General features: G+C 53.5%; 1 protein-coding gene across 3 annotated transcripts; it reads right to left on the bottom strand.

Moving 5' to 3' along the window:
• Window positions 1–1618: 1618 nt before the first annotated feature.
• Window positions 1619–17248, bottom strand: Hspbp1 (HSPA (Hsp70) binding protein 1). Of its 3 annotated transcripts, none has more exons than XM_078031420.1 (8): window positions 17227–17248; window positions 16332–16630; window positions 13752–13956; window positions 11875–12099; window positions 6470–6625; window positions 6284–6380; window positions 5728–5839; window positions 1619–2062 (listed from the first exon to the last, which is right to left on the bottom strand). In XM_078031420.1, the coding sequence occupies exons 2-8, from the start codon at window positions 16533–16535 to the stop codon at window positions 1988–1990; spliced, it is 1074 nt and encodes a 357-aa protein (XP_077887546.1). In that variant the 5' UTR covers window positions 16536–16630; window positions 17227–17248; the 3' UTR covers window positions 1619–1987. The 3 variants fall into 3 exon arrangements, with proteins under 3 accessions (XP_077887546.1, XP_077887545.1, XP_077887544.1); XM_078031419.1 differs by lacking the exon at window positions 17227–17248 and adding an exon at window positions 16964–17138 and having other exon boundaries at window positions 16332–16633; XM_078031418.1 differs by lacking the exon at window positions 17227–17248 and adding an exon at window positions 16964–17136.
• Between the last annotated feature and the right edge of the window lie 2566 nt (window positions 17249–19814).

Raw genomic sequence — 19814 nt, 5'->3', positions numbered from 1 at the left:
TGGCCAGCATGATGTCCAAAGGCAGAAGACAGATGGTCCAGCTGACAGTAAATGGATTATGTGATGTCCCCTCACACTGGTGTGAAGTCTTCTTTACTTAGTTTACTGATCAAACACTAATGTCTTCCAGAAACACCCTCAAAGTCACATCCAGAAATTGTTATATGAGCTGGGAATCCCGCAGCCCAGTCACGTTGGCATTTAAAGTCAACAATCACAGGGAGGCATTCCTTCTGCTGCTTTTCTTCTATGTTGGCATCCTGTCTTTGACCCAGCAACCCAGAATTTGGCTCCTTCCCCCCCCCCCCCGCCCCGCACAATATGGCATAGTTGTCACACAGTTTCAACAGTGTCAGGAACTGAGGGGCAGGAGAACCATCATATTCAACCACCAAATAGATGGTGAGAAGCACTCAGACCTCAAGAATCTCGAGAGCTGCAACGGCTAGGGACTGAATCTGTCTCTATCTGGGCAGAAATCACAGATGATGCCGTTGTGGTAATAGGATTAGAACATCTTCGAGTGCACGGTGGACACACTCGTTTCCCACAGTTCACATATCCACACAAAGGAACTTAGTATTGTCTCTCTCTGACCTCTCCACCCCTTCGGAGGATGCGGGATGATTCACCTGATCCCATGGGCATCGTTGCTCAGCTCTGGGCTCCTCCCACATGCAGCCAGTTTGCCCAAAGCACATACGCTATGCTCTGGCCTGGTCCTGATCACCCAAGAGGAGACCCCTGCAGGAAGCTGGGGATGCTTGTCTAATGAGGTGAAGGAACAGCAAGACTGAGACCAATTTTTCAAATGGTTCTAACAGTCATAAAGGTGTCATTTGATCCTCAGTTCTCAGATCCTGCACTACCTCTCCATCCTGAATTTGGCAAAAGAGGTGAAAATGATTGCCCCAAATGCCAAATTGACTAAAAAATTCCTGATGTACAGGTACAATCCATATGAGATCAATGAGTCACATGGAGCAGGGAAGCCCGGACACAGAGAAGCACCACAGCCTTGGGATAAACCCAGTTTTGAATCCTGCCGGCTGAACTTATCTGAGGATTAACCGCCCTGGGCTCAGCTGACTTTATTGAAAAACAGCATCAGTCAAGGACTCTTCGTTGCAAATGACAAATCTTCCTTTAGCTAAATAGAAAAGGAACTGATTAAAGGGGATAAAGAGGTTCCCCTCAAATCTCTGAGAGGCTCCAGAGACAGGCGTCGTGAGTTGCAGTCAAATCAAAGCCTGTGTCCAAGCTCAAGACTGCTCCTGGGATGCAGCAGCCACTGTCACCAGCATCCAGCTCAGATACTAGGGGCACAACCTCTGCCCACCCTCTCTAAGCCAGGTGCCTCTACTCCACTGTGGCCAGCACATACCCTGGGCAGGGCCTCCTCCATCGCTAGCTCCCACTGCGAGACTTCCCATGGGTTCTGACTGGAGGAGGTGAGGTCCCATGACTGGCCTACTGCAAAGCATGCTGAGAAAGAATGGCTTCTACCTTAGAACCTCTAATCTCACTAAGGAGACCAGAGATGCTGGTAACCCCAAAACACAGATGTTCCCCACGTTCTCTCCGAAGAGACGCCAGAGATGGAAAGAGACAACAGCTCTGCAGGTCAAACAGCAACACCTTTATTATCTCTCCAGTGGCTCCCCAAGTCTCCCCAAGCTCATGCCTCTCCTGCCCTCCCCCAAGCACCCTTTAAAGGAGGTGACAAAGGTGGCAGTGAAGGGGGAGGAGGAGAAACACCTTTATTGGAAGAGCAGTGCAGACATGAGAAAGGGGCTGAGGGCGAGCAAGCACGGGAGGTGGGGATCCCAGGAGCCAAAGCCTTTCTTGGCAACCCCTCCAGGGGGCAGCCCAGAGACAGCCTGGCATGCCCCAGGCCCAGGCTCGACAAGGCTACAGTGCCTCAGGTGGGAGGGAGGGAGGCAGGAGGCCTGGGGCTCCGCGGAGAAGGGTGAGAAGCCACCTCCTTTCACCGATCCATGCTGTCATCCGTAGGGCTGGAGAAACAGGTCTGCAGCAGCTTTTCACAGAACTCCAGCTCCTCCTGCATGGCGGGGGAGAAGGGCGACCTGAGCAGAGGCCAGGCCCTGCCCAGCATGCACGGCAGCAGGGGCAGGTCCTCTCCACTCCTGCCCACCCGAGAAGCCACCCAGGCCTTGCTGACCACTGCTCAGATCCACGATTGGCTTTCTGAAGTACTGAGCTAGAACCTGGGATTTCCCCACACCGGTGGGTTCTCAGACCAGCACCCTTAGGCCGCTCTGACTCCCCAGAGTGATTGACCTTCACTCCATACTCAAAATCCCTTCCCTAGAAACAAACCCCAGATACCAGGAAAAAAGATGAAAGACCTCCATGGCAGATAAACTACAGATAAAAAATGAAAGAAAAATAAGTTGGGGAGAAAGTGTTTGTGATTTATATGACAAAGTTCTGGCATACTTAATGCTTAAACACTTTTAAAAACTCGACATAGGGCTGAGATTGTGGCTCAGTGGCAGAGTGCTTGCCTCACATGTGTGAGGCACTGAGTTCAATCCTTACCACCACATAAAAATAATAAACGAATGAATGAATAAATGAATGAATGAATAAATAAATAAAAAGTATTGTGTCATGTACAACTAAAAACATACTTAAAATATCGAATGAAAACTCCACTCCCCAGCTGGGTGCAGTGCCTTGCCCTTGTAGTCTCAGTGCCTTGGGAGGCTGAGGCAGGAGGATGGCAAGTTGGAGGCCAGCCTCAGTAACTTAGCAAGACCCTCAGTAACTCAGTGAGACCCTGTCTCAAATAAAAAATAAAGCTGGGGGCAGCGGCCCACAACTGTAATCCTCCCCCAACTCAGGAGATTGAGGCAAGAGACTCACAAGTTCCAGGGCAGCCTAGGCAGTTAAGTAAGGCCCTAAGAAACTTAGAAAGACTGTCTCAAAAAAATAAAAAGGGATGGGGATGTGGCTCAGTGGTTAAGTGCCTCTGGGTTGAACCCGTGGTACCAAAAAATTAATAATTAGTTAATTTAATAAAATTAAAAGGGTTAAGGATGAAGGATGAAGCTCAGTGGTGGATAAATGGACAATAAATAAATGAACAAAGGATATGAATAATTATTGTTCACAAGAAAAAAAATCCCTAATTTCACTCCTGGGAGAAATGCAAGCTGGAAGGAAAAATCACTTGGCACAGTTAGCCTGAGGCGGGCCACACGGGCGGGGAGCAGGGTGCCTGGCCAGGACAACCCGGCAGCAGCCAACAGCGCGGCCTGCACCCCCCCATCCTCGAAGCACACCCGTAGCCACGGTCCTCCTTTTCTGCCAGGGGCCCGGGCAGGGTGTTCTGGGGAGCGCTACACCACCCAGCTGCAACCCCAGCACTCCTGGGTTCTGACTTTGAGGCAGCCTTTTCCCTTCTTGAAACTTGTTCTGCAGACGTACAAGACAACGTATATAAAAGATGATTCTTATAGCAGCGTTGGTAGCAGGAGAGAGAAGAACCCGCACACCCCTTAGCGGACAGCTACCTCAGAGGAGCCAGGCACAGCCTGCAGCTGTCACCAGCCAGGAAAGAACCCAAGCACAATGCATGCTGGGAGGTGTTAGAGAAGGGAACAGGACAGGAAGTAACTGCAGTCATGAGGAGCTAATTCTGCACAAAAGAGAGGAAAAGAAGAACTATGTGCACCTCTGCTTAGATGCGAGCCTAGTATCTTAGGGAGGGTACACAAGGACCTGGAGGAGGTACAAGGCAGCTGAGGATGTGGGTAAGAGCCTTTCACTGTTTACCCTCCTCTGGTTTTAATGTTTGAATCATGTAACTGCAGATTCTGTTCAAAAAACATTACCAGGAGCCTAGCACAGTGGCGCACACCTGTAATCCCAGTGACATGGGAGGCTAAGGCAGGAGGATCACAAGTTTGAGGCCAGCCTCAGCAAACTAGCAAGACATTGTCTCAAAATAAAAAATAAAAATGAATAGAGTACCCCTGTATTCATTCAACCCCCAATACAAAAAACTTTTTAAACATCAGTAGGGAGGGGTTCACTCAATGGCACAGCTTATATTCAGCATGTATGAGGCCCTGGGTTCCATACTCAGCACAGCCCCCCCAAAAAAGGACTGACTTCAACTAGAGAATGTTGAATGAAGAATTACATTAAAATCAGATTTATACCTAGAAATCTGGAAAGATTTTCAGAACCCCCAGGAAAGAAGGCCACTGAAGACAGAGGAGAGCTGGGTTGATACGTCCACCACGAGGGACACTCTGAGTGCCAGCAACAACCAAGAGCTGGATAGCAAGGAAGAATGTGGTCCGGCCCCAGAGAAAGCGCAGCACTGTGGGCACTGTGGCTTTAGACCCCGGGCCTCCAGAACCGTGTGAGAAAGTGAACTGATTTTAAGACATTCTGCTGACTGGGCACAGTGGTGCACATCTGCAATCCCAGGGACTGAGGAGGCTGAGGCAGGAGGATGGGAAGTCTGAGGCCAGCCTGGGCAATATGTCTCAAAATAAGAAAAAAAGAGATGGGATGCTACAGCTCAGTGACAAGTGTCCCTGGGTTCAGTCACCAGGACCAAAAACAGAAAGAGGAAAGACACCCTGTGGGCTAGGAATGTAGCTCAGGGGACGCCTGCCTGCCTAGCACTCGTGAGACCCAGGTTCCACTCCCAGCACCACAAAAGGAATAACCAAGACGCTGTGGCCGCTTGCTATAGCAGCAACGGCAGCCGGACATGGACCAGCGTCTGTCCAGGCCTGGCACACAGGCTCCCTATCACCTCACCAGTGGAAGATGGAGAAGGAAGGTCAGCCCAGCAGTACACTCTCGATACGTGCATTTATTATACACCAACTATCTCTTGATATCTATTAAAAGTAGGCAGGTGTTGTGATAACACCTGAATCCCAGTGGCTTGGGAGGTTGAGGCAGGAGGATCAAAGTTCAAGGCCAGCCTTAGCAACATAGCAAGGCCCTAAGCAAACTTAGTGAGACCCCCGTCTCAAAATAAAACATAAAAAGAGCTGGGGATGTGGCTCAATGGTTAGGCACCCCTGGGCTCAATCTCTAGTACCAAAATAAAGAAAGAAAGCTATCGAAAATCTTTAAAAAGAGGGCTGGGGATATGGCTCAGTTGGTAGAGCGCTTGCCTCGCATGCACAAATCCCCAGCACCACAAAAAAAAAAAAACTTTAAAAAGGGGGCTGGGGTTCACACTGGAAATCCAGCGGGTCTCCGGCTTCCTGTGACAAGGTCAGGGTAAAGAGCCAGGGCGAGTATCGGGCCTCTCCTGGTCACTCGTATTCCATGCCCAGCAGAGGAATGGACAACCCAGGGGCGGGCAGATTGCTGAAGCACCATCAGCTAAGCATGAATCCATCACCTACCAATCAGGTCCCTGAATTAATCACTAAAATTATTAAATGACTTAAATTATTAAATGACCCATCGTTTATCTACTGAATTATTACTTCTTATCTATTAATTACATATCTAATGGGTTACTTATCACTTTTTAATTACACTATCTAGTCGATAATACAATTATTCATCCTTTACCTACTTCTTATCAACTTAATGAAAACCTTTAACACACCATCCCTCCTCCTCGCTGCCCTGCAGGGACACAGGGCGCCCGTGGTAACCACCACAGAATGGCGGGGGAGGGAGGGAGCCAAGCTGGCAGCGGATGCTGCCCACCCCACGCACCTGGTACTCCTCGTGCTGCTGCAGCAGCTGGCAGCGGTGACGGAGGAGCTCCTCCAGACCCAGCTCGGGCTCCCGGCACTCACGCACTCCCTGCGGGAAGTCTGTCACCAGGCTACAGGGGACAAGGGAGCAGCTTTCAGGAACAGCCCTCTGCCACTCAGACCAGGTTCCCCACGCACGCTGCCCACTCCCCACCCACCCCAGGGGAGCCCAGGCAGGTGGCTGCCCTACAAGGCACTTGGTCCCACATCATCTCAGAGGCTAGGTGACTAGAGACACTTGGCACAGGCTGCCATGCAGCTCCCCCGTCACCCCGAACCCCTCACATGGCTCCCCTCCTCCATTCTGCAGACACTTGGCAGCTCTGCTGCAGCTGTTGGGAGCAGGCAGGGAAGACTTCCCTCTCCCAGGGTGAGGAAATTAGGGCTCTCTGACCCCAAACTCCTGGCACCCCTCAGGGAAGGTTCCAAGTCCTGGGTCCCAGGTGGGGAGGAAGCTGGATGCCCAAGGTGCTCTGTGGGGAACCACGTGGCCTGTCTCCCAGGGCCCCACACACCTGCACAGGGCTCCAAGCACGTGCTCATGGAAGGGGCTGTGCTCCGTCCGCACGAGGGCCACCAGCTGCTGGACCATCCCCATGGAGCACAGGGTGCCTAGGGAAGGGCTGCAGGATGAGAAGGACAGTCCCCACATCACCCTGCACCCTCCCCAGAATGTCCACTCCCTTGAGGAGGCCACCCACCTTTGTGTTCAGGGTGGCCCACCAGCAGGTTCTGCAACAGGAATGCCGACTTGACCTTGAGCTTCTGCACTTGCTGCTGCATGGCCCGCATCAGCACGGAGAAGCCATCCAGGCGGAGGAACTGCAGCAGCCCAGCCTCCTGCTCCCGGACGAGGCCTGCGGACGGCCCTGAGGTCAGAGTCACCCCTCCACCACCATCACCACCACCATCACCCTCCCCTCCACCACCACCACCATCCCCACTACCACTGTCTCCACCATCACCACCATCACCACCATCCCCACCACCACCGTCTCCACCATCACCACCATCACCACTACCACCATCTCCACCATCACCACCATCACCACCATCCCCACTACCACCGTCTCCACCATCACCACCATCACCCTCCCCTCCACCACCTCCACCATCTCCACCATCACCACCATCCCCACTACCACCGTCTCCACCATCACCATCACCACCATCCCCACTACCACCATCTCCACCATCACCACATCACCCTCCCCTCCACCATCACCACCATCACCACTACCACCATCTCCACCATCATCACCACTACCACCACCACCATTAACCTCCCACCACCATCTCCACCACCACCCTCCCCACCATCACCCTCCCCTCCACCATCTCCACCATCACCATTACCACCATCTCCATCGTCCCCATCCATCTCATCTACCTTTTTTTGAAGTACCTTTGAAGGTATAATTCCTAACCCACACAGTTCCCTGTTTCAAAGCCTACAGTTCAGTGGTTCCTGCAGACTCACCAGGTTGTGCCACCAGGCCCACCTCCTAACCCAGAACACTTTCAACACGCCACCCCATGAACAGTCATTCCCAATTTCCCCTCCCCAAGCTGCAACCACGCATCCCCTTCCGTCTCCCACGCATCCCCTTCCGTCTCTGTGGTCTGCCCAACCTGGACACTCTACACACTGTGACCTCTGTCTGCCTTCTGTCCCGCAGCACGTTTTCAGGCCCATGTTCACCTCCTTTCCTGTGTGGACTTGCCTTTTGCTATCCATTCACCCGCTGGCGCTGGTGGAAGCACGACTTCCTCACTCCTGCCACTGTCCCACAGCCTGGTGTGCCCATTACCCTCAAGCCACTCTGCTGGACACAGCACTTCCAGAGGCTGGTGTGGAGTACACGAACCAAAGCTCACAGCTGCCTTTCCCTGAGCATGTGCACCGCCTCAGGGGTCTCACTTCACACTTAAGTGGACGGAAATGCAGGGCTATGCTCCTCACTGACACCCCGTGTGCAGGTACCTGGTGGCCTGAGCCGACTGTGGCTCCTGTCCCTGCAGGCCTAGAACCTGCCAGAAGCTGACTCCCTGGAGGCCAGACTGCCCCCTCCTGCTCAGAGGCCTCCAGAGCTCTCTCTGTCCTCAGGATAAAGGCCACGCGTGCTCTACAGACTGGCTCTCTGGGCCTCACTCTCCTCATCTGTAAAACGGAAATCCAAGAGCTATTACTTCTGAGGCAGTCGTGAGAATCAAAAGGAGGTACTGCTAGCCGGGTACAGAGGCACATGCCTGCAATTCCAGCAACTCAGGAGGATCCCAAGTTTGAACCCAGATGCCCCTGGGTTCAAGCTACAGCACCAAAAGTTCTTTACAAGTCGCATTTATCAGCACTGAAGAGAAAGGAGCTACTGGGCCAAGGAGGAGCCTAAGTGAGCATTACCCAGCAGGGAGGGTGGCCTGCGGAGCTGCAGGGGGCCAGCTACAGGACATTTGCAGGCTTGCTGGCAATGAGGGAGGCCAAGAGGGAGACGGGACCTGGGAACTCCGGACCTTCCACTCCATTTTGCTGTGAGCCTGCAGCTACTTGAGGCCAGCCCCAGCAATTTACCAAGACCTTGACTTACAACTTAAAAAAGGGGCTGGGGTTGTGGCTCAAGAGGTAGAGCGCTCGCCTAGCCTGCATGAGGCAACAGGTTCGATCCTCAGCACCACATAAAAACAAAATAAAGACATTTTGTCTACCTAAAACAAAAATATATATTAAAATAAAAAGAGTTGGGGATGCAACTTAGTGGTAAAGCGCCCCAGGCTCAATCCCCAGCACAAAGCTCCCCACACCTCCACCTGGCCCCCAGGTGCGGCTAATACTGCAAGGTCACCACTGTGGACAGCAGGAGGGCCCACGTGAGGAGCCCCACAACTGGCTCCCAGCAGAGAAGCCAACCATGTAGGCACACCTTAAAGCCACCAAAGAAAAGGCAGGCCCCATGGACTGTACGCTTCAAAATGGGTATGTCAATTCCTTCCAAAACCGTCTCGGGACGCAGCCATGCTGTGAGGCCACTCAGCAGCCTTCACCAAACCTCTGCCCACCAGGGCCACGTGCAGGCTGGCCTCCAGCACTTGGTCTCAGAGGGCACTATGGCCTGGAATGAGGCACCACCCGCCCAGAGCTCAGCAGGGTGCTCGGTGACTCCCTGCCCCCCACAACCAAAAAGCAAGGAGGACTGGAGGGGGCTGGGCAAAGATGCGAAGCCATTGCTGCTGAGTGACTCAAGGTCCAGACAGTGGGGACAACGCTCCACCAGGTACATGCCAACGGACGGGAGGAAAACAGGCGTGTGTGCGTCTGTGTGCTCTGAGCTCTGTGCTCACACACCTCACGCCACACACCACACAGGTTCACTTGACACACAACCTGCACCCCACAAACACAAACCCCACCCAACACACAGCACACCCCCACACAGCACCCCAACAACACACCCCCACAACACACCCCCCCAGCACAACCCACAACACACACTCCCACAGCCCACACCCCCCACAGCCCACACAGCACACACCCCACACCCCACAGCACACCCTCACTCACACAGCACACATCTCACATGTGCTCACAGATCCACTAAGATCTCTGGGAGCAGAAACGTGTGCCAGTGTCCTCTGAGAAAGGGACCAGGTGGCTTGGGGCAGGGACTTTCCTGTGTATTCTTTCAAGCTTGTTGAACCATGAGCCACGTGACTATCCCACAGACTTCTAAATACTGAATTAATGACTTCTTTTTTAGTACCAGTGATTGAACTCAGGGCACTCGGCCCCTAAGGCACACCCCCAGCCCACTGTGTATTTTATTTAGAGACAGGGTCTCACTGAGCTGCTTAGTGCCTCGCTTTTGCGAAGGCTGGCTTTGAATTTGCGATCCTCCTGCCTCGGCCTCCCAAGCCGCTGAGATTACAGGTGTGCCACCAGACCCAGCCTCCCCAGCCCTTTGTTATTTTGAGACAAGGCTTTGCTAAGTTGCTTTAGGGCCTCACTAAATTGCTGGCTGGCCTTGAACTTGCAATCCTCCTGCCTCAGCCTCTGGAGTCCATGAATACAGGGGTAACCACCGAGGCTAGCTAGCTAAGACGTGTCTGTCGCTCACCTCCCTAGTCTATGCCATGACGTTCCAAGTGCCCTTCTGTGTGACTCCTCCCGGGCTAGAATGCTGCCTTCCCACCCCCACCCCAGCCATCCTTCCTACAGACCCTCCGGCTCCTCTCCCTGGTCTCTTTGCCCAGCGCCATCTGTCCATGTCACAGGAACAGACAGGAGACCAGGGCTCAGGAACAGGGGTGGGGGGCCCTCCTCACGCCCCACTTCCATAATCACGTGCGGCTGCCAGAGTTAAGAAACAGTCGACCAGGAGCAGAAAAACACAGAGTCACCCCGTGACCTAGCAAGCCCACTCCCACCAACGTCCTCAGTGGGAAAAACTTACGTCCAGACTGGTACACCCACGTTCACGCTCACAACAGCCAAGGACTCAAATGCCCCAGACACCCATCCGCAGTTGGGTGGGTAGCAGACGTGCTGCACCCACACAGAGCACGTCACTCAGCCATAAAAAGGAAAGCAGCGCGGCGCACACTACAGCAGGGACGGCCACATGCCCAAAGACCCCAACACAAAAGGCCACTCAATTCTGTGCACACAGAAAGCCCAGGAGATGCAAGGCCATGAGAGTAAAGCAGACAGACGTGGACACGGGCTGTGGGGAGTTGGACAGGGCTGGGGGGAGATGGACAGGGCTGGGGGGAGATGGACATGGGCTGGGAGGAGATGGACAGGGCTGTGGGGAGATGGACAGGGCTGGGGGGGATGGACAGGGCTGGGGGGAGATGGACAGGGCTGGGGGGGATGGACAGGGCTGGGGGGAGATGGACAGGGCTGGGGGGGATGGACATGGGCTAGGGGGAGATGGACAGGGCTGGGGGGAGATGGACATGGGCTGGGAGGAGATAGACAGGGCTGGGGGGAGATGGACAGGGCTGGGGGGGATGGACATGGGCTAGGGGGAGATGGACAGGGCTGGGGGGGGATGGACATGGGCTGGGGGGGATGGACAGGGTTGGGGGAGATCGACATGGGCTGGGAGGAGATGGACATGGGCTGGGAGGGAATGGACAGGGCTGGGGGGGATGGACAGGGCTGGGGGGATGGACATGGGCTAGGGGGGGATGGACAGGGCTGGGGGGAGATGGACAGGGCTCGGGGGATGGACAGGGCTGGGGGGGATGGACAGGGCTGGGGGAGATGGACAGGGCTGGGGGAGATGGACAGGGCTGTTTGACACCTGCAGGATCACACTTGGTGATGAAAAGGGTCTGGAAATAGATGGGGCTGCACAACCTTGTGAACACACTGGAAGGGACTAAATTGTACACCACAACAGGACAAGTGTGTGGCATGTGACTTATATCCCAATAAAAGTATTAAAAACACAAAGCCGTCCACGGGGGTCCTGAAGCAGCCCACAGGCCCCTGAAACACAAGAGCAATGCCGCTGGGCTCTGCCCTGTTCCCCGTGTCCTCCCAGGGCCTCCCTGCCCTGGACCCTCCTCTGTGCAGAGCGGAGGGGACACTGTCCCTAACTCAGAGGGTGAGTGTGGGGCCTGAGCAGTCACCCCGGCATGGAACAAGCACCCCACAGCATGTCACCCAGAAGCCGGGGCCAGTAGGAGCTGCACAAACCCTGGCCAAGCCTCCATCCGCACCACAGTTCCTGGGAAACAGCCTGTCAGGGTCAAAGGCAGAGCTGCCGTGAGTCTCCACCCAGGGACCCTGCAGTGCCATACTCGGTGGTGGCCGGGGACATGGCTCAACACCCCGTGGCACACAGGATGGTCCCAGGGACAGTGAACTGGCCCCAGGCATGGACAGGGCAGGGCTGAGACTGTGGGTGCAAGGCACTCAACTGGAATAGAGCATCGTCCACTAGCACCATCCCGCGTGGCTGGTGTCACCTGGGAGAGGTCGATGCTCCCAACAGACACGAAGTAAAGGAAAAAGGAGATGCCCCTCCCTCTGCCCTGGTAGGGACCCCGCCTGGACAGCACTGGCCCCAGCCCTACCCCACACCCAGTCACTTGGGACACTCACAGGAAATGGCGAAGAGGGCCTTGACGCGTACCGTGTCGCAGGCATCCCGGTCCAGCAGCCGCAGCAGCTTGCGAAGGGCCCCAAGGCCCAGCACCTGCTCTTGGATGGCCGCCACGTTCTGACTGCACGTCCCGATGAGCTGAGCCGCCCTCCACCGCAGCCCTGCAGCCCCCGCCTCCAGGTACCGGCCCACCAGCAGGTGCATGCCTGACAGCTGGCAGAAATCTGTGCCACAGACAGGAAGGCAGAAGTCAGGGTTGGGCTGAGTGGCAGCCCGGAACTCACAGGTTGTGAGCTAACCCCAACACCTCAGCATACAGGGATGGGACATGGGCATGGGGTCTCGTTTGGAGGTGATGGCCTGACACTGTGAGCACACTACACACCATGCAGTCGTACTGCTTGCCAATGGCCACTTTGGTCCTGTGGATCTTGCCTCAATGGAAGTAAGGCCAAGGAATATGGGAGAGGACACTTTGCACAGCCCACCCTCACCAGCACTGCGCGGTTTATCAAGGAAACAGCCAGCCACATCAAGGAAGAGAAAAGCTGGCCAGAAACAATGGCCACACCTGTGGTCCCAGGGGTTCAGGAGGCTGGGGCAGGAGGACCACAAATCAGGGCCAGCCTCAGCAACTCAGTGAGGCCCAACTCAGCAAGACCCTGTCTCCAAATAAAAAATAAAACGGGCTGGGGATGTGGCTCAGTGGTAGAGTGCTTACCTGGCAGCTATGAGGCCCTGGTTCAATCCCCAGTATCAGTAATAAAAGGAAAAGGAAAAAAGAGAGTTCACGTGCACACACACGTGCAGAGCAGACCAGGAGGAAAGGGGACGGCAGCTCTACTTCTCCCTTGGTTACTGGTCACTGCTACTGTGCCTGGAGACTCACACACTTAGCACGCGGCAGCTGCCCAAGAGATTTCCCAATCAAGTGGAAGATGAATCAGACAAAAGTCACAAAAGTCGTCCTGTGGACTGGGGGCCCAGTACCCACTGCCCAGTTATGCCTGGGAAACAGGAAACCCAGAGCACCAAATGTGCTCCCACACCTGGAGTAGGGAGGCCTTCCCAAACCTCATCTTCCCACATCAAAAATAAGACACCTGAACCCCCTGCCCTGCACGTTTGCCAGACCTGCAGCAGGGCAGAGGGAGTTCCATGCAGCTCTCACCTCCCATCCTTAGGAGCCCATGGACACAGAAGGTACCCAGGGCTTCAAGAGCTCTCAGGACCTGCCCAAACTCACATGCCGCGAAGCAGCAGTCTGGACTAAGCAGCCGTGGAAGTGAAGTCCAACCCAAACCCTGACTCAGCACCCACCAGCTCGGGCTCAGCCATATTAGGACAAGACCAGAGCATGCACCTCAGTCTGCAAGGCCTCATGCCCATGTCATTCCCAACCCTGGACCCTCACTTGCTCTGCCCTGCCTCCAGGCCTTCCTGAGTCTCTGAACAGCAGATGCACATTCCCACCTCATGATCTTTGCCCTGGCTGTCCCTGCCACTGGAATGCTCTTTCCAGATAATCCCACAACTCACCTCAGGTCTCCAATCAAACATGGCCCCTCAAGGAGGCCTTACCTGACCACTCCACCCAAAACCACCTTCCCACTCATACTCTGGGAAGTAGCCGTGAATGCCCAGCATACAACAGAGAAATGACGAGTCTCAGGACTCATTAGGCAAGTGGTGGACAGAAGCCACCACCAGGCTGACTTAATAGGGTCCAAGAAGGGCCTTGCTCCTGGTGGCTGGAAGGGGAGGCTAGAGGCGAGGGTGGGGCTGGTGGTGGGGTCCTCAAGAGACATGGTGACAAGGCTGAGCTGTCTGAGGTGTGGACAGAGGCAACAGGCGCTGGTGGGGGACGAGGGGTTACCTGCAGCATTGTCCATGTTCTCACACAGGTCAGCCAGCAGCTCCAGGGCCCCCTCGCGCTCCTGCTGGTCATTAGCCAATTCAGCTTCACCAGCCATGGGCGGCGTGGGCTGGGACAACACTCGGAGACAGCTCTTCATCTGCTCCACTTCCTCTCGCTGGCCTCGGAAGGCGGCTGACATGGCCTCCTGCAGCCATTGACGACGCTGGAGAACAAGGATGAAGAGGGAAACAGCCATAGCTAGTTAGGGAGTGACAGTATTAGGAACGGCCAACTGGGAGGCTGACTGCCTTCTGTGACAAATACCTGTGGAGCATCGTTTTATTCCCAGGCTCTTTTCTGGGCACTAGGAACTTGGTCCTGAGCCAGCAGGCAGAAACTCCTGCAGGGGCAGGGTGCTCACTCCGCTGGAGGAGCAGCGGCACAGGAAACAACCACCACGCAGCGCGCGGCCCGGTGACACAGACAAGCACCGCTCGCTGGTGAGGTGAGCAGAGGGAGGTGGGCCGCTGGGGGGGTGCAGACTGGATGGGACGGTTAGGCCGTGATGCATAAGGCTGGCAACAGAAGAGCCAGGCAGATACTAGAGATGAACATTCCAGGCAGAGGGAGTGGCCAGGAGCCAACAGAGAGGGCAGGTGCAGAAGGCACCCCAGGAGCAGGTCAAGCCTCGCCCTGTGGCTGTCCTTGAAGACCTGGGGTCTGAGAACAAGGTCAGGGAGGCTCTGGGCAGAGGGAGTGGAAAGACAGGGTGAGGCAGAAGGGCAGGGCGGGGAGATTCTCAGGAGGCTAAGGTAGAGATCTAGGCAGTGGTGAGAAACAGTCAGGCCTCAGACTTATTACAAAAAAAGAAAACCGTAATGAGCTGAGATATGGGGTGAGAGAAGGAAGTCAGGATGACCCCAAGGTTTTGTGTTTTGTTTTTTATTTTTATTCACAGATGAACGTGGTATCTATATTTATTTTTTTTAGGTGGTGCTGAGGATCAAGCCCATTGCCTCACACATGCTAGGCAAGCACTCTACCACTGAGCCCCAGCCCAGCCCCAAGGCTTTTGTCCTAAGGAATTAGGAGGAGACAGCCAGCCTGCAGAACAGCAGACTCAGAGTGGGTGCAGCACCGACAGAGCCCCCTTTCCAGCCTGGTGGGTCTGGCTGTGGTCTATACACCCAGGTGGAACACAGAAGAGGCTGCCTGAAGTTCAGATCAGAGACCTGGCTCTGATGACTTTCTCCACTTGGCTCTACTGATCCTGAGTGTGATCATTCTGTGGGGGAGGGGGGGAGGGGACTGTTCATAAATTTGAGACTTGTCATAGTTATGGCTCAACACGAGCAGGAAGAGAGTATGGATAAGAAAAGAGATCTCAGGACTGGTCCTGGTGCATTCCATTATTAAGAAGTGGGAAACAAGGAAGAATCAACAAGGAAGAGGATGGATGGGGGCCAGTGATGAACACCAGGAGACTACATCGTCCTAAAGAACAAATGTCGGAGGCAGTGTGATCAAACCTACCAATAGGTCAAAGGAGCAAGAGCTGAGAGTTAACAACTGAAACTTTTTTTTCTTTTTTTGCCAGGCCCCGTGTTAAGTCCTCATAAGAGGGCTCTGTAGTCACAGTTCTAGATAAACTTGAGCAAACTAACCTTTCTGTGCTTGTTTCCTAATTCATTGTTTTAAGGGTTGATGACATGACGTATATAACTGGATTAGCACCATTCAGTAATTGCCAATTAAATACTACATCCAATAAATGTTGCTATCAATCTTCAAAACAATTCTATGAGGTATTACCATTATTCTCAATCCAAAGTTAAGAAAACAGAAGCACAGAGAAGTTGTGACTTATCCCAGGCAAGGGCACACCATTGGCAACTGGCACAGTCTGACTGAAGTCAAGCTGATGTGCTGCCTAAGCACAGGGCATGATGTGCAGGCAACTGATCTGGACTCTGAGCCCCGCTAAGGAGTATGGTTATAGCCAAGCACGATGCTGTGATCTCAGAGACCCAGGACACTGAGGCAGGAGGATACCAAGTTCCATGTCAACCTCAGCAACTTAGCAAGGCCTTGTCTGAAAATAAAGTTAAGAAAGGGCTGAGGACCTTTTGGGGGATGTAGCTCAGTGGTTAAGCACCCGTGAGGTCAATCCCCAGTATCAAAAGAAAAAGAACGAGAAGTCCTTTTCTCCTTACCAACATTGCAAATAAATGATCTGGAGACTCAGAAAGATTAAATAAAATACCCAAGGTCACACAGCCTGACAAGGTTGAATCCAGGTTTGTCTGGTTCTAAAGAGCCTTTATGTTGGTTTGTTTGTGTTTGTTTGAACCCAGAAAGCTATTCTCCCTCCCAGAACAGTGCTGGAATAGAAGCATCTGTCCCAGATGATGTCAAGACACTTGACATCTGACCTCTACAATGACCCTATGCAGCACAAATACAGCCTACGATGCTTCCATGTCTGGGATCCTGCCCCCATCCAGGAAACCTCCAGCTACTAGTTCCCCAAGCCACACTTTCCAAGACACCTCTGTTCCCAGGCCCCCCACCCCAGCTTCTTGGGTCCCAATACTTTACCTCCGCACTCATGGGTTCTGGAGGGGGATCTGGCTCCTCAGAGCCCGCCGTGATGGCCATCTGCAGCAAGCCTTGGAGGTTGCGTGGGGGCCGGGGATTGCCCGAGCCCCCTGCTGAAGAGCCACTGCCCCCTGACGAACAACCCTGAGATGCTGCGGGCAGCGCCAGGGGGAGGCGACTGCCCCCGGAGCCTTTGTCTGCCATGGACCGTTTGTGAAGGAGGGAAGAATATGTTGTGGGAGAGAAGGTGGTCACCGCTGAGGCAGCTCTGTCGTCCTGATGGGTCGATTCCTGGGGGTCTGCTGAGAAGGTGGCACTTTAGGGGAGCTCGGCGTCCCCCCATGACCTCAAACCTCTCTCCCCACACCTGGGTTAACCACAGCCCCCTTCCCTTCCTTCATACCAACTGGACCCTTCCCCAAAGTCATAAGCCCTTCCTTCTTCCATAGCAACAAGCCCCACCCACTCTCCCTAGCAACAAATCCCCTCCCCCATCTCCACTACGTGCGTCCCCGTCTCTTAGCAACCCAATTATCCCGCCTCCATTGCAATAAGCTGCTCCTCCGTTCTCCTTAGCAACAGGACTCTTCCCTCCTCTCCGAGGAGGGTCGCCGTAGCGGGGCAGATCTCACCTTCCCGAGCCTCGAGCCCCCGCCGCGCCTAAAGACACAGTCGCCCGCACCTGACTCTGCTGGGCGCCGCCATCTTGGCCGGAAATACGCAAGGTTCCTCCCGGAAGTGCCTGAGTCACCCACCCAACCTCGCGCGGTAGGTGAGGCTGAAGCCGCCTGCCCTGGGCTCAGAGCCAGTGCTGGGGGCGGATACCGCACTCGGCCCCGCCCCCCGGATGGCCCCTCCTCCCACTAGCCCCACCTCTTCTACTCAGCTCGCTCACCTTAGCGAGCCCCGCCTCCTCATCTCAAACTCCACCCACGCCGGCGTGAGCCCAGCCCCCATCCATGTTCCCCCTCCCCTGTTCTAGGCCTTTCGGCCTCTCCCAGTTAAGCCCCGCCTCAGCTCCTGGCGCTTCAGCTGCTCCGGTTGGGCCGCACCCCTAGTAGGCCACGCCCCCTCCCACTGCTTGCACTGCCTAGTCCCTCCCCTTCAGGAGCGTTGGTGCCGAGACTTTTTTTTTTTCTTACGTGCTGGGGATCGAACCATGAACCTTGTGCATGGTAGTCAAGCGCTCTACCACTGAACCACATTCCCAATCCTTTCTATTTTATTTTGAGACAAGGCCTTCTCTAAATAGCTAGGGCTGACCTCAAACTTGGCAGTCTTCTGGCCTCCGCCTTCTGGGTTGCTAGGATACAGGCATGCACCACTGCATGCCCAAATCTGATTTTATCCCCACTACTGTAGCCCTGGGATCTCAGCCCTAATATACAACTTGTGCAGCCTTAGGCCTCTCTCCTGGACTCAGTCTCTCCATTTGTCAAATGAGGCTGCAGTGAGAACCTCTCTTATCATCCCTCATGCACTCATCTGAGTCCTGCCAAGCAGAGAGGAGGAAATTCTGGAGGCCACCAGAACCTGTGTCAGGATTCAGAGAGCCAAGGGAGCCAGGGTGAAGGGAGGCCCTAGGCCTCCGTGCAGCAAATTTGGGGCTTAGGTCTGCAGGGTGTTTGCCTGGAGCTGGGCTTAAAGAAACCACATCTTGGTCTGCATAGAAGGCCCTCCCCATCCAGAAGGGTGTGCTCAACTTCAGGTGAGGCCACCAGCTAGGAGATACCGGACACCTGTTGGCCTCGGTTGTGCAAAGGATTACTTGGAACAAAGATAGGAAAGACTGTGGGTATTGGGAGCTCTGTGATGTGGATAGGATCTGGGCTTTGAGTATTCCACTATATTAGTTTATATTGCTGCTGTTAACAAACTCCCAAAAGCTTGGTGTCTTAAAACAATACACACTTATTATCTTGATGATCTGGAGGGCAGAAGTCCAAAGTGAGTGTCAGTGGGCTGAAATCAAGGGGTCAACAGGATTCCTTCTGAAGGCTCCTGGGGAGACTGTTTCCCTTGCCTTTTCCATTTTCTAGAAGGCACCCTTCTCCCTTAGCTTGTGGCCATGTCACTCTGACCTCTGCTGCCTTCTCCTCATCTCCCTGTCTGACTCTGACCCTCCTTTGTCCTGTGATGACATTGGGCCACCCAGATAACTAGGACACTCTCCCCAGCTCAAGATCCTTAATCACATCTGCAACATTACTTTTGTCACATGACATATTTACAGGTCTGGGAATTAGGGTGTAGACATCTGTGTACATGTGACTATGCATCATATCCGTAGTATAATGTGACACACATAGAGCATGTCACATTATGTGACGTAATGTTGCGTATATGAATGCATAAATAATACTCTGGTAGGGCTGGGGATGTGTCTCAAGCCGTAGTGCACTCGCCTGGCATGCGCGCAACCCGGGTTTGAGCCTCAGCACCACATACAAACAAAGATGTTATGTCCGCGGAAAACTAAAAAAATAAATAAATATTTAAAATAAATAAATAAATAAATAATACTCTGGTAGTCTAGATGAAAAAACACATGTGCCTATAAAACCTCAGGCTTTAAAATGACCTATAAGGAATGTGATCATATAACTTTCCCTCTGTTGTGACACTTCAGAGAGAAAGGAGGCTCGATTAATGTTTACATAGGTATAACCCAGGATATATGGCCACTGTGCTTCTAAGACTGTGTAAATCTGCTTCTTGGCCTCCCTTGCCTCTCTCTGCCTTGCTCATTCTTTTCTGGCTGCACTGGCCCCTTCAGTGTTGCTACAGCACCCAGGCACACTTCTGCCTCAGGACTTTAGAATTTGCTGTTTCCTCTTCCTGGACTGCCCTATTTGTCTGCATAGTTCATTTTGCTTCCTGGCCACTGTATCTAAAAATCATGTGCCATTCAGCAGACGTACCTAACCCCTTTCCCACATTAGTAACCTCTTCAGCATGGACCATGACTGTCTGACATGTCTAATGATGATTTTGCTTGTTTACCCTGTTAATCAGCTGTCTCTCCCATTATTGTGGAAGGTCCATAGGGCAGGCATTTGTGCAGACCCAATTCCCTGCCATATCCTTACCATTGGAACATGCCTGGCTCAGATTTGGCACTCAGTAAAGATTCATGGAACGAGGGTAGTTGCATAGACATGAGCATCTTATAGGAGCCTAAAGGATCATGGCACACTCTGTAGGGGACTTGGAGATGAAAAGGGTGCCAACACCTCTGAGTATCTCAAACAGTCTATGTTATGTGGAAATCTAATGGAGTATGTGAATTACCCACAGATTGAACAACATATGTGGATGGATGTGTCCAGTGGAGATGTATGGATTATAGTGGAGCTTGTATAATGAGTTCTGGGACCTATGACCAGCACAGAGTGCACAGGAATCTAAAATATATATATGTATGTATATGTGTATATATGTATATGTATGTGTGTGTGTATGTATGTGTATGTGTGTGTATAT

The sequence above is a fragment of the Ictidomys tridecemlineatus genome, chromosome 15, assembly GCF_052094955.1.
Source record: "Ictidomys tridecemlineatus isolate mIctTri1 chromosome 15, mIctTri1.hap1, whole genome shotgun sequence".
Classification (NCBI taxonomy): domain Eukaryota; kingdom Metazoa; phylum Chordata; class Mammalia; order Rodentia; family Sciuridae; genus Ictidomys; species Ictidomys tridecemlineatus.
The sequence above is the reverse complement of the archived record's forward strand: the minus strand, read 5'-3'. Positions and strand labels throughout refer to the sequence as shown.